Consider the following 14,981-nt stretch of genomic DNA (forward strand, 5'->3'; position numbering starts at 1 on the left):
TACATCTATGCATTTCCATACGTACAAATGTGTGTGCCTTACAGTAATAGCGTCTTTCTCCAAAACACCCTTTTTGAGGAATATTTCCTATTGATGTGTAACAAGGGCAGCAGGTTGATAACTGAATTACAAATTAATTTTAAACCTTCTTTTTATCATTCTATAAGACTTTGTTAAATTCAGAGAGAGAAAAACAGAGGCCCAATAGGTGCATGTAATTCTGAAGTATTTCTGAAGCTGTATTCGTGTGAACTTGCTTGCTTAAGTTGTTGCTGTTAGCTCATCAGAATCAACATCTATCATTTTGCACTGGAGGTATATCCTTCTCAAGTAAAATCATCTGCTCTTTCAACACTGCTGATGATGCTGTATCTTTAAACATTGACTTTAAAGATTTTTACATGTATCCTAGCACTGTAATGGTTAACTACATAACCCATGCCATGATACATTACAATCATCAATGATTTATCAGCATGGATTAAAAATGCTGCTGAGTAGTTAGAGGGACATTTCTGCCCCCTAGACCCCATAGCTTTTTTCCCCCCCTCTTCCCCCAATAACTTACATAGAATTAATAGAAAGCCCCTTTAACCTCAGTAGTTCTATCTAAAAATTCTAGTACTTTTCCAAACATTGAACATTCTGAGATTCAAATTAAATGCATAAAAAATATTTAGATAATTTATCTGAAACCTAAGTAAGCAGAAGAAGGTGTCTGCTTCACCACTCAACACAAATGCATTAGAAACAATTTGATGTAATTCAGATGCAATTTCAGAGACTTGCAACATCTAGCTTTTTAGATCCAGTGTATTTCTGTCAATGCGAAGAATCAACAGTATAACTTCCTTAGCTCCTAGTTTCCCAAAGAATCCAGCAGAATTATTCTCCATTGCCACCATGGAAGATAACATCTGTAGACAGGGCCACAGATTTCTTCTGCTTGAAATTTAGTCTAATTTTAGCTGAACTTTCTCAAATGTTATTCTTACTGTTTAGTTTCTACACCCCCATGGAGTCACAAAACTTTTTCTTTCCAGTCTTCCTGAAGTCAGCTACTGAAGGCTTGCATGCTTCTTGTTCTTGCCTCAAATGTTGCCCATTCCATTTCCTTCCTTGTTGCCTTCTATTTTCTTGTAACTCAACAGTCCAGAATCAGCATTAAAATGAAATGGTTTCTTTTATCCACAAAGTTGTATCTTTCAGCTACCGTGCCTACTACTTCTCCTCACTTATTTTTACTGGCTCAAAGGTTAAGATTTTGCTCCTTCAGCTGTAACTGTCTAGCTCATGCCACCTCTTTTAGTGTTCACTAAGAATATAATTTAGGGAATGCAGTTGATTATCACTAAAAAAGACTACATCCTAAAGCTTTTCCATCAGAATTAGGATATTAGTACACGCACACAATTGCTCACTTGTATCCTCAGAAGAAGAGGATTCTATTTCAACTTTTTTTACACAGAATTTTATGCTCATTTTCCTCCTGATAATCAGAGATGCATCAGGTACTGGAAAACTCATTCCCTAGCATGTATTTTTTGACACAAGTGCTAATGTTAGAATCAGGTAGTAACAAACCAGAATGAAGTCAGTGAAAGCTGGTTGTTACTATAACTTTTTAAAAAATACTAAATACTTCAAAACTTTAAGGGGCTTACCACTGAAAGAATACCTCATTGGTTGTCCACCACCTCACATGTAGGAAAGTTTTGGAAAAGAGTAAGAGAAGATTATGTAGTATGAGAAGCTGAACTATGTCATGCTATTATAAGAAAGGTAAGTGGGGAGGCATGAACTGAGTACGGGCTTGAAAAACACATGAAGCTATCTTGCTGCTTTACATAGCCCTAACATCTCCGCTGCAGCTCTTTGTCCACTACTTTGCTGTGTCTAGCTGGGATGGAGTTCGTTTTCTTTACAGAAGCCTGTATGGTGCTGTGCTATGGATTTGTGACTACAACAATGTTGATAACACACCCATGTTTTAGCTGCTGCTGAGCAGTGCTTACACAGTGTCAAGGTCTTCTGGTTCTTACTCTGGCCCCTGCAGTGATTAGGTTTAGGGCAGGCAAAATCTGGAGCAGGGGGATAGGGGGGCAGCACAGGATGTGACACAGCCAGGACAGCTGACCAGAAATGGCCTAAGGGATACTTCATCCTATATTACATCATGCTCAATGATAAAACCCAAAGGGTAGTTTTTCCAAAGAGAGAGCACAAAGAGCATTCCCAGTATCTCAGCTTCAGGCTTAAGAGACCTTAACAAGGTGTTCGTTCCCATGTCCCTGAAGTAGCTATCTGACATTGTATTTCTGAACTTGAGCAATGTTTATTTGCTACCATCATGCTACCCTAAAACATATTTAAAACCTTGATTCACTACAGTGTTATCTCCATGATAGAACAGAAATAAACAGCTCTTTTTGACTTGAAATAGTGCATCAGAAACAGCAGTGATAACCCAGTCAAAACTCACTATTGGTATTTAAACTCTGAGCTCTCTGTGCTCAGAGACTGGCGGAGAATCAACCTGTTTGTGGGAAGTTGTAAGTGACTGCCTTTCTGTAACTCTTCTCGCCATCTCTTTCCTTCATTTATTAAACCCTGTATCTCGACCCCTGAGTTTTGACTCGCTTTGGCTCTTCTGGTTCTTTCCCCCATCCCACTGGCCAGGGGAAGTGAGTGAGCAACTGGATGGTCAATTAGTTGCTGGCTAAGGCCAACCCACCACAATCACCCTTTGAGAGGCATGCAGTAAGTCAAGGTGAGATATGTAGGAACTCACATATGTCCAGAAATATGAACTATAAGCAAAACTTCAAAAGACTTAAGTTCTTTAAAGTAGCAAATACTGAAAAACTTATTCAAATGCAGAGCAGACTACAGCAACCAAGACAAAGAACCTCTTCGACAGCTCTGCAGGGGACAGAAAAAGAAACTGTGTGCTTGAATTCCAGCAAAGAAGATTCCTGCTAGGTAGTGGAAGGGAAAGATGACAATACAAATACCAAAGCTCTGCAACAGATTGCTCTGAAGAGCCTGTAAAATATTAAAGGTCTTTAGAACAGGTTAGATTAACATCTGCCAAGGACACCAACAGCTTGGCTTGCTTTGGGCTAGCAAATGTAGTCTAGTCTTACTTTTTAGTTTTCAGAGCAGACAAAAGTATCCATTTCTCTGATGAAATATTTAAAAAACCCACACAGGTATATTAATTACTAGAGTCCCAACAATATAATTAGTGTTATGCAATCAGATACAACACAGACATTGTCTTTTTCACAATATAAATTAAAAGAGTAGCTAATTCAAGTTAAGGAATCCAAAGCCTAGAGGAATAGTACCTGTACAAATAAAATGTATTTCAGTAAAACAGTTGTTTTGAATTAAGTGTCCAAAGTTACCTCCTCTACATTGGAAGCAGTTTTGGCAGATGTCTCCATAAAGATAAGTCCATGCTCTCGTGCAAATGCTTCACCTTCCTCTTTCTTGACTTCTCGTCTAGATTCTAAATCACTAAGATGGAAAACCAAAAAAAAGTTAGTTGCATGGTCTAACCTGTCCATGTAAATATTCTTCAGAAACATGCTATAGGCCAAGAGCCCCCATTAGAACTTATGTACATGTGAGTATCTATTCAAACCCTTACATAAAGTAAAATTATTCTAAGCCTTGCACTTCTAGTATAATGTTATCCATCTACACTGTAAAGCTCAACAGATAAGGGACTTTAAAAAATTATTATTAATATCATTAAGAAATCATTTATAAAATAGTTATTTTTCCTAATCAGTAACTTAACTTATTTTTGCTTTAAACTCTTTTTATCAGAACAGAGATTGACTGTATGAACTTATTTTGAACTGTATTAGCTGTTCTCTCCCAACAAGCTAGCATTTAGGTTTGAAACTCCAGGTCTGGCCCTCTAACAGCAGAACAATTTGAAGTGACTGTTACACAATTTCTTGTTTCCTGCCCTCCAAGTGGTTTAGATGAAAGTCAAATATTAAACAAAAGAACAGGAAAAAACCCTCATGAACTGGACAAATAGACAGTTCTGCTTCTGTAAGTCATATAGACATTATTTCACTCTTTAAAGCTTCTTTAGGCACAAGGAATACTCAGTTTGCCCTTCTTTGTAAATATATTACATCTTGAACAATAACTGCTATATTCATATGCAAATAATAAATAAATGAAACTTTATTTAAATATGTTTTAAGTTGTGCATGTAAAAATATTTTCTCAGATACACATTTTTAAACTAAACAGCATGCAAATAAAGAGGCTTAATTTGCAGCCAGAATACCAATAAAAACTATCACACTGGGCTTCAGTGCTGCCATCCTTGTAATTATACATATATTAAAAATAAACGATACTCACTGTGGCATCTATTTTGCAGCAAAGCAGGTTTTTATTATTTTTACAACGACATGCTAGCTCAGATGAGTTACAGAGTCAAGACAATTCAGCACATCGTTTAAATATGAGCACACAATAAATGTCTTCTCAAAACAATTTTAAAGTTGATGTTTATTATATATAAGCATTCCTAGTATCTCAGCTTCAGGCTTAAGATACCTTAAAACAAGGTGTTCATTCCCATGTCCCTGAAGTAGCTATCTGACATTGTATTTCTGAACTTGAGCAATGTTTATTTGCTACTATCATGCTACTCTAAAACATATTTAAAACCTTGATTCACTACAGTGTTATCTCCATGATAGAACAGAAACAAAACAGCTCTTTTTGACTTGAAATAGTGCAGTTGCATCAGAAACAGCAGTGATAACCCAGTCAAAACTCACTACTGGTATCTACACATATTCTTAAAGAGCTTTACTGTTTCTACTAACTACAGCTGTCTTCCTCTTTCTATTCCAATAATTCAAAGTATTTGGTCTTACTAGATCAATATAGCTATGTTTTGTTCTGGAAAGATCAAGTACAAATGCTGTACTTGTACATGTTTTAACACTAGTATTTGTAATGTTTTTAAAAAGCAGCTATTGTATTTCAGATTAAATTCTCCACACTCTTCAAATCCAGCAATCAGTACTACAAACGTTTTTCAAGTGCACTTTTGGGACTCAGAAGAACAAAATTTATTCCTCCAAAAATCTTCTGCTAGTATACATGTTCTTCCTTCCCTCCATCTCCAGTGGTACGCCCTACCATAAGAACTCCCGTAACACACTTTCAGAATAATGCAATATAATTGAACAAGTTCCCTTCCTGTCCTCCTCTGAGGCTTGAAAATAATCCCCTCTAAAACGCTTCTTAAAGAACTTAATTCATGTGGCACCTTAATCTGTAACTTAAAATACATAGAGTATTTATTGTTTGAATAAAACCTAGTTGTAACTGGAAATTACTGAGCTAGCTGCAAGTAGCATATTATAACATACAATCATGTGGTATAGTCTGCATCAGCAGAATGCAAGACAAAAATCTAGTTTAACAGCTAAGAATAATCAGGAATAGTTACAGACGTCAACCAAGTATGCAAACTTTTTAATACTTATCTCAAGTAAACAGAATATTACTACTCCTCTCAGTGCTCTATTTTTACTCACATAAGCTTAAAAACAGTTAGTCAAGGACATCACAAGATTACCAAAGCTTCATTTAATAAAAGAGATTACATTTTTATATTAATTTGTGAAGATTATGCTTATCACATCCCTCAAAAAGAACATTGTTAGTAATTTTCCAGATGATGCATAAAAATGTGGACAAGCTTCACAATTACTTAATGCTCAACACGTTTTTGAGGGGGAGGTAGAGGGTGGGTGGCAGAGGGAAGAAAACAGGAGGGAGAAAAAGGGGGAAGAAGAAGGAGAAATTAAGAGGTGAACAGGCTAGTGCAGCGAACACAGGCTCTTTACCACAAAGCTGTTTCTCAGTAGTATCTAAGAAATGATCTGGCTGTTCACCCTATTTCAAGGGGCAAGCATACACACCATTATTTCAGCTGGCATCTTTACCTTCAAGAATTACTGAGACAAATTAAGGTCAGTTAGGTAAAGGCCCATAACTAATGCGTTATTAAATTCTGAGATCATGCTCTTGATATTTGGAAAAATCCTACATCCAGCAAAAAAATCTAGACATGCTCCTACAGTTCACTGGATCAAGAACTAGAAAAATTACAGATAAACTTAATTTATTTGCTAATGTGTTTTTATAAAGACCTTCAATACAGATCAAAGTCCCAGCATCAACAAGGAACCATTTTAGAACTTTAGACAGTGTAGCTAACGAGAAGACCAAGTAAATCATCGTTTACAAACTGAGTTACACACTTCAAAACTTTTAGTTGTATTTTCATCTCCCAGTGTCTAACAGCCGCCTGGATTCACCAGGAAATGGTGCAAAAGCACTCTCTGCCCCCAGCTCCAGCTAAAACATACAGAATATGAAACAGGCTTGGAATTCAGAAACGTCTTACCATCATCAAGGCATGTACTTTTTACATTTGAGAAAAGTTTTTGAAGTAAATCCTATAGTATGGACTTTTTTTTTTAATAACATTTTCTCTTTTGTGATTCTTAACCAGAAACTAAAGCACTTAAGGTACTCAGAACATAAGGCAGTTGATCCATATGTGCTGCACACTGTATTAACCTAATTAGGAAAGGAAAGGTTTTAGATTCACCATAAAAATAAGCCCAGTGACTGAAAGTAATTTAAAGTTAATGTACTGCCTAAACCCAAGAAAACAAAAAAGCTGAAATCCAGAATTCATTAATCTTTACCACTTATAAAATCATAACTGTTTAAATTTTACCTTTTGTTTCCAATAAGCATTATAACCATGTTGGAATTGGAATGCTGACGAGCATCTTCTAACCAAGTTGTCAAGTGGTTGAAAGTGTCCCTCCTAAGTATGGAAGAGAATGAAAATTAAAAGCAGTATTTCAAGAAACCTTTCCCTTCTATGAGCCTTCTTCTCTACTTAAGTAACCAACTAATTTATTAGTACACATGCTCCAGGGAAAAAAGCTAGTAACCCCTTTGTGAGAGGGAGAACAGGCGAACAAAAAAATCAGTAAACAAGGAGCATTAATGAACTCTGCCTAAAAAGTAATTGAAAACACGTTTGCGACAAAGAGTAAAGAGGATTCTTACAGCTGTAAGTATCTGCAATTTTATATACATATAAAATCTGCTGAACGGCATTTTAAAAGTCCCTAACAGCCTCAACCAATTCCAACAACAGCACAAATAATCACATACTCATACAGTAATATTTGTTCTACTGAAGGCAGGAAATGGTTGACAATTTTCTGTGAGTTTATAAACAGAATAATGAGTTTAGTAGCGAAGTCTTTTAAAGTAAAGTACACTAATATGGCACGTTACAGATTTTACAGAATGTGTACACTAAATATTAAGTCACAGGCTTGTAAAGTGTGTTTAAGATTTCACAAAAGTAAAACCACCTATTTATGAATCAAAGATTCTTTTGCTGGAAATCCAATGGAAAGTGGATGGCTTCCTGATATTTAAAAATAAATGGGGAACAAAAGGAAAAATGTCTAGTAAATCTCTTGCAAAAGTTGTTGCTTAATTCAGCAATGAGACCCAAGATCCACAAAGGGAACCACACATCCTAATAGGATTTTGGAGCCTGCACATTTTCACAAGCCAGCCACAGTACCCACAGTTCTGCAGATAACATGTTGTATAGAGACTTTATTCAGTACTGCAGAAAAACCGTAGCCACTTCTAACAGCTACTACAGAAATCACACCAAGACGTGTAAACCTCATAAACACAGCAATGGTAGAAGTTTCCTGGTATTTTTATGTAACCGGACTTTGACGTTTTACTATTTCATGCCTTCGCAGGATGGTATTTCAGTAAAAAAATTTGCTATAGTTAGAGAAAAATTATAGCTCATACTAATAAAAACAACAGAAAGGAATTCATGAAATATTTCAGGGTCTTTCCTAGTTCCAGAGGTTCAAGGTCAAATAGTTTATAATACCACTTCATTTCATTCTTCCTGAAGCTTTATATATACTTCTTCTCAACCAGTACACAGAGACAACTGGAAGTATATAGGTTATGCGTTATATATGTTTCATATATATATAAACATATATAAGCTATGTTATATAGGCTGTGTCTTGATTTTGAGTACTTAAGTTGGCAAAATATTAGATTATAAGTATCTATACAAAAAGCCAAACTACATTCAACATTTTAACACTGCTATATTCCATAGCACAATTCTACAAAGACATGCCATTTTAATTGTTACACCTCCTCAGCATTCTCACCTTGTGATATCATACACTAGTAAAGCCCCTGCTGCCCCTCTGTAGTACGACCTTGTAATGGAACGGAAGGACTCCTGCCCTGCCTGTAGAAGAGAAAGTTTCATTATTTCATATCTCAAATTTATTTTTTGGTGCTGAAAACCACAAACTGAGAATCACAGAATCACAGAATTTGACTTTTGAGAGAACAGGGACAAGAAGAAGCGTGGAGGGAAATATCAAGAGAGGGAACAATTGGGAACCAAGTCTCTCATAGTTGCAAAAGGCGGCACATAAGGAGAAGACACCAACTACAGCACAGTGCTGTTAAAAAAATAGGAAAAAAAAAATCGGAACAAGACCTCTAAACCTTTTTTGGCAATCCCTGACAACCCAATTTACTGAATGGCTTCACAATACATGAATCATTATTAGAGCACAGAATGGACTCCTAGCAACTAAGCTCTGAAGACAAATTTGAAAGGAAGCAAATAACCCAGAGCTTCACATTTGAATTCAATAACCCACTCCCTGGGGCAGCTGTTGACACTAGAATAAATAAAGCCCATTGTAAATAAATGATGAATGACATCTTTACGCCCACCATCTGCTGGTGTAAAGGTTGTTGGAAGGCCAAGGATGCAGATTTTATCCGTTATATCATAAACTGTAGCCAGCTTTCAACAGTCTTCAGATGGAATTCTTTCAGTAATCACTTTATTATAAAAAACAGAAAATGTTTCTGAATTCAATTTTACACAATTCTGCACCACAGTTAATCCATTTCCTCTGTACTTGATAAATAATACTTGTCAAAACAGCTTCAGGATGCAAGAATCATCTTCATATGCACTGGTGAAAAACTTCAGAATCCTACATAAATCAGACAGTTCTCACAGAAAAGTATTCTGTAAAAATCTCAGCACTTAACAGAACCAGATCTTGAAAAATAAATATTCATAGTTGTAGACCTTGAACTCTCCATGCTCATGCTTTTCAGAAGTGCTACCTAGCACCCGACAGTTGTCAGAGGAAACATTTACTTTAATATTTACTAATAACAGAAGCCTTAGCATAATTCAAAGATAAGACAGAACACAATTAATACTAATACTGATGCTGAAAAAACCACTTATGCAGTAAGATAGTTATCTGCAGAACTAAGAAATTTTCCCAATTTAAACCCGTGAAAAGCAAGAGTGAAATATTTATCACATACAAGCTACCCTTCAGGCCTACCCTGAAAATTAGTGTACTAATTGTACACTAAAAAAGAAAGCGTAACTTTTTCTTCTCGCAGTTACTGTACTTTTAATATAAGGTCGTCTTAAATTCAAGGAGAACTTGATCTCAATTCTGTTACTGAACAAGAACAGTGCCACAACAGGTTTTGACATGTTCAGTCTTCAGAAAGCATCCTTGTCTTCCAGAATACTCAGTTACTTCAGTTTAAGAAAACACTTTATCTTAGCCTTTCCAGTGGAAGAAGTTATGAAAGACAATATACGTACTAGTTTAAACACAATTAGAATACAATAGCATATGCAGTTGGCCGAGAGGCCAAGTGCATCTTTATGTAAACTATGGCAATAGAATACAGACAATCTGCTAGAATGCACCAAGGAGCAGTAAAAGCCCCCAGTTTAGTGCCGTACTTGGTTCCCTACACAGAAGCTCTACAACTTTTTCTTGATGTGGTGACTAGCTCAAGTGCACGGTAGATGCATAAAGCATTTTTTTCTAACTAGACAACAGAATTTATTGTTACCAGTGTACTCCACGTATTGCCTAAAATCACACATGAAGTAGACTTGGCCTACCACATAAAGATTGCCTGTTCCACCTTCATAAATTCCACTCTGATGCATGAAATTGTTCATCTCCCCGAGTAAATTAATCGCTGTCAACCAAGATTATCGGAGGTTCTAGTAGATCTTAGAAGAATGTAGGAATTGTGAGTTCATATAAGAATCATTTACAAAAGTTTGGTATCTAAATCCTGAAAATACTGTAACATTTTTAATGGTGTCTCATTTGCCCATGATGAAATTTAAGTATCATTGCTTCCTGAAGGGAAGACTGGGGAAAAGGTAGAAAATGTTACCCCTTCCTCACCAAAGACACTATCTTCCACATAGCAATAATGAATTTGTGCTTACATATAAAACTGACAACACAAACCGAATACCTTTCATTCTAAACAGAAGAAAATTGAGTTTCCGTAAAGACACTTCATGGTATTTATATTATATATTTGAAAGGTGTTTGTGTTGTTTTATATATATAGATATATGTAATTTACTGTCTATTTTAACTATCAGATCAGATGAGAGATCTAGAATAGCAGGGTTAGGCATACAGAATACACTCCACAGCTTTTTTTTTTTTTTAGTACCATCATTACTTTTAAGCATTTTTAAACTGACAATTTGCTCTCTGCCCCCCCCCCCTCCCTTTTTCCCCCAAGGGGAGACAAGCTATTTCAAAGACAACAAAAACCACGAAAAAAAGTAAAGGCTATTAGCCAAAATCAACTTTTTCAACATTTTTAAAGAAATATGTGTTATAATTGTACTTTGTCTAAGGAGCAACAGATAGAAGTAGTAGTATGGAAACTCAGTATAAATGAAAAACAGCTTTGAAATCAGAGAAAAGTCCTTTATCTTAAGTGAAATTAACACTGTTCTTACCATCCCTTCTATGTTCTCCCAAAGTCCAGTACTTCCCCCCCCTCCCTTTCCATATTAAAAAGCTTTTTTTCATAGAATCACAGAATAGTTGAGGTGGGAAGGGACCTCTGGAGGTCACCTGTTCTAAACACACCTGGCTCAAACAGGGCTACTCAGAGCAGACTGCCCAAGTCCACGTCCAGGAGGCTTCTGAAGATCTCCAAGGATGGAGACTCCACAACCTCTCTGGACAACCTGTACCAGTGCTCACTGTGGAGAACAGTAGTGGCAGCAGCCACTAAACAAATGCTAAACAGGGTATTTCCCAAGGCCGTATTACATCTGGTACAGGCAACACAAACCTCTTCTCCAAGGCAGCCCCTGGGTACAACCACTTTCAGAGCTACACAGCAGTGGAAGTGGGAAGATGGAAGATCTTTTTGGTTAGATAGAACATGACAGCTATTTCACATGTAGAAACTCTAGCTCAGACAAGGTTGCCTGCAAGAACCATAAATGTATATTCAACAGGCCTGTACACACATCCTCTCTCTTCAGAGAAAAAGGTGCTAGCTCTGACGTAATTCACTGATCGTGAAAAAATGCAGGCCTCTGATAAACCACTGATGTTTTAAGCGCTAACTAACATTCTTTTTGGCCATTTTCTGGACTGTAAGCTTTTACAATTCATATCATGCTGGTTAACAAAAACCTTCTGGTAAGAGGGACCATATATTCATAGTTCTAGGAGTTGCAAGTCTTCAAAATAGTACAAAAATCTTCATCCCTGCTTGAACTGTAGAACGGCATGGACATATATCGCATGTGCTTCTCTAAAAATACCTCAGTATAGAGGCCAAAACATTTTCAAAATAGTGATGTAAGCAGAACACGAAGCATTAGGTCACTAAGATACAGAGATTTAGGGCCTGCACTGAAGTTTTCAGGAATATTTAAGCTATGTAACTGTGTTACCATTGACACAGTATCTGTGACATTTGAGAAAAGGCTCCAAGTGTTACTATTCCTATAGAAAATCTCAGTGCCATTTCCAAGTGTGTGGCTTAGTCATGTAGGTGTCAGTTGCAAAACGTGCAGGCAAGTCTTTGCTATCAAAAGGAGTTTCCTGCAAATCTCTTAACAGCATATTTTTGAATCTATAAACTAAGGAAATAAATAAATAAGAACCACGATGCAGTACAAGAAAGTAGTTGGATAATGAGATAGGATCCACAACAGCAAATCTCCCTAGAAAAGAGGCCATTTATTTTACAGAATTCTGTACTTTCAGTGCTGATGATTTTGGAAAGTTTCTTCAAAGTTATCTGTGTACAGCCCAGCAGGCCTTCAACATCCAAGCTGACCAACAGTTTTTATTAGGAGGAAACTTTATAGTATACATGTACATGAAAAATGAGAAGCTATAATGCACCACTGGTAGCAGCTCTAGACTCCTTCACTTTTTTTAAAAGGGGCATATGTGTGTAATATGTTCAAACCCAGTAACAGAACACCTTATTCACATTGGGAATTATTACTCATTTAAATTTGTTTACACTTTCATAAGCCATATAGAAAACTAGAAAGATATCTAAGAAACAACCAACTCACACAAGTGTCACGCTACCTATGACAACTGCCAGTTGGGAACTACTCCACAAAGTTGATCCCTGGAACAAAATGTTCCAGAAAGAGAGAAGAGCAATACATACCCTTGAATATAGTTTTGAAAGTTATAAATAAATTAACAGCCTTTTAGTCACATGGCAACTTGTTTACACAAATGCATTAATCTTTCTTGCAATTACATCTCTACTCCAAAATAAAAAGAACTTAAGTGACTTACTAGTACGTAGTTCAAAGAATAAGCACAGAAGCAGTATAAAAATTAAAAAAACCCTGCTCCTTTCCAGCAAAGACATTCCCAAACAAGAACAGAACTAAGGCCACTTATGAAAAAGAATCCGTAACAATTTAAGAAAGTGTCAGAATTTGTGTGAGATTCAGCCAAGTTACATATTACTTCAGAATAACCCTGTCAGCATCCTAAAAAGAACTGAAATTTTAATAGGACTAAAGATACCCAAGGGTGAAACCATACATATGTCTAAGTACAGATCATTTGTACATCTGCCTTTTCTTCTGATGTTGTTGAATGCATGCCATTTAGATATCCACAGCAATTCCCAACAGATCACAGAAACAAAGCTTTAGTCCTCCATTATTAGAAGTACCCTTATTGATTTATTTCAGGTCATAAATATATTTGAAACTTTCAGGTTTTAAGTAGCTAGCCTCACCAAAATAGGAGTTCCACTACGGACAAAAGGAGGTAACTAGCCCTTATTGTAAAAGCCACAGATAAACTGACAAGAAATTTACAACCAGCCATAAAATAAAATATCAATAATCATGCATTTCAATAACCAAATACATGTAAGCACATGACAGACAAAGGTTTGGGAACACTAAGCTAGAAGGTATATCAAGTTCCCTTAGCTTCCTGAAGTGCCATCACAGTTGTGAACAGTAACTTAGCTACTGGCACTTAGTTCAGATGATAGTCCTACTACACAAACTGCAACAGGAGTAATGGATGAATTCCCCCTGATCCATGAATTCAGAAATGAATTAATGCTCTCACATACCAGCAAACACAGTCTGTGAACTGATGATCAAACTAGTTTCAGGAACCAAAATGGATCCTATGCAAGTTCTTGATGTTACTTCACAGCAGTAAAAGAGGGCCTTCAGCACTGAGTCCTCACAACTTGAGCTGCAAAACGTAACCATTGTACCTGCAGGAATGTGGCTAAAGGGTCACATTAGTAAAAATACAGTAGAAGAATTCACCAACTTCCCATGACCATAAAGACATCCTCTGACTACCAAAGGAAGTAGCAAATATCATGAAGTAGACAGTAAAGAACTCTTGGGGGTGAATGCTACATCCTGGCAATTGTCACTATCACTAAGGTGATATTCTTATTCATTTAATGAATTAAGGGAACTTTGGTTCTACTAAATCCAAAGCATTTGCAAATAGAGGAAAAATAACTGAGTTTCCGAGAAGAATTAGTATATTCAGAATATCTGAAAGTGGATGGAGAAGTCACGCCGTGGTTTTAGGAAAGAGAGATGTAACTTCAACAGTCAGGTCTTCCACTTTGCACAAACACATTTTTTTTCTGCAGGCTCTCAATTAGTAGAAAACATTGTAAATTTAATTAGAAAGCTCATTTGTACGGAAACCAAGAAATTGCCTTATAAAAAATATGACTTCAGATATTTAGTGTTAGTCTGAGCAAGACTAGTCTTAGTCTGAACATGACTAAGGTGTTCTAGAAACATAATAATGAATAAAAATAAACATTTAATCACATTTCTATGAAATAAAGCAGAAAGATATTTAAAAATACAGTATTTAAATATACAGTATTTAAATATACAGGAAAAATTCTTATATCAATTTAATTTAGAGAACATACGTAGTATTACTTAGTATCATCACTGATCTTTCCCCCTGCAACGTCTGACAGAACTTAAATTCCCCCTTTCAACTACTGCTTATTTTTTTCTCATCAACAATGACTTGTTAGTAATAGTTAATACAATACAGAACGTCCCCCTCAATGACAAAATGATGGCTACTGACTCAGCCTGGTAACAAGCCCAGTATCTCTTTACAACAATGAATTTTTTTCTGAGAAGAAGCAATTTTAATACTTCTCAGTGTTACACTACCACGAGACAAACTGCCTCATCTACACAGCTTGTCTAAACTCACAAAGCTTAACAGCTCCCAGAATGGTATTTTGATTCTTACCAGCTTCTACAGACCACTTCTAGTTCTCTAAAAGTTATTTTTGAAGTTGGCACTAGCTCAAATACCACACTTCCACAGAAGAGTAGCTTAACTTCTCGTAGCTGGCAATTACCAACTAACCAGTTTTGACAAAAGTATCTCTCAGTCTATCCAACTATTGAAAGCCATTACCAAGATTAAAGACACAGGACAAGACAAATGAACAATTTG

General features: G+C 36.2%; 1 protein-coding gene across 1 annotated transcript in view; it reads right to left on the bottom strand.

Annotated features, from left to right (window-relative positions):
- The window catches only part of RAB2A (RAB2A, member RAS oncogene family), a 44,004-nt gene that overhangs the window by 13,047 nt on the left and 15,976 nt on the right, over positions 1–14,981 (bottom strand). The window contains exons 5-7 of the mRNA XM_055704609.1: positions 8,298–8,380; positions 6,800–6,892; positions 3,411–3,522 (exon numbers count right to left, since the gene is read on the bottom strand). Of these exons, the coding sequence (XP_055560584.1) occupies positions 3,411–3,522; positions 6,800–6,892; positions 8,298–8,380 (288 nt within the window). The remainder of the gene's footprint in view (positions 1–3,410; positions 3,523–6,799; positions 6,893–8,297; positions 8,381–14,981) is intronic.

Source organism: Falco cherrug, chromosome 3 (assembly GCF_023634085.1).
Source record: "Falco cherrug isolate bFalChe1 chromosome 3, bFalChe1.pri, whole genome shotgun sequence".
Taxonomy (NCBI): domain Eukaryota; kingdom Metazoa; phylum Chordata; class Aves; order Falconiformes; family Falconidae; genus Falco; species Falco cherrug.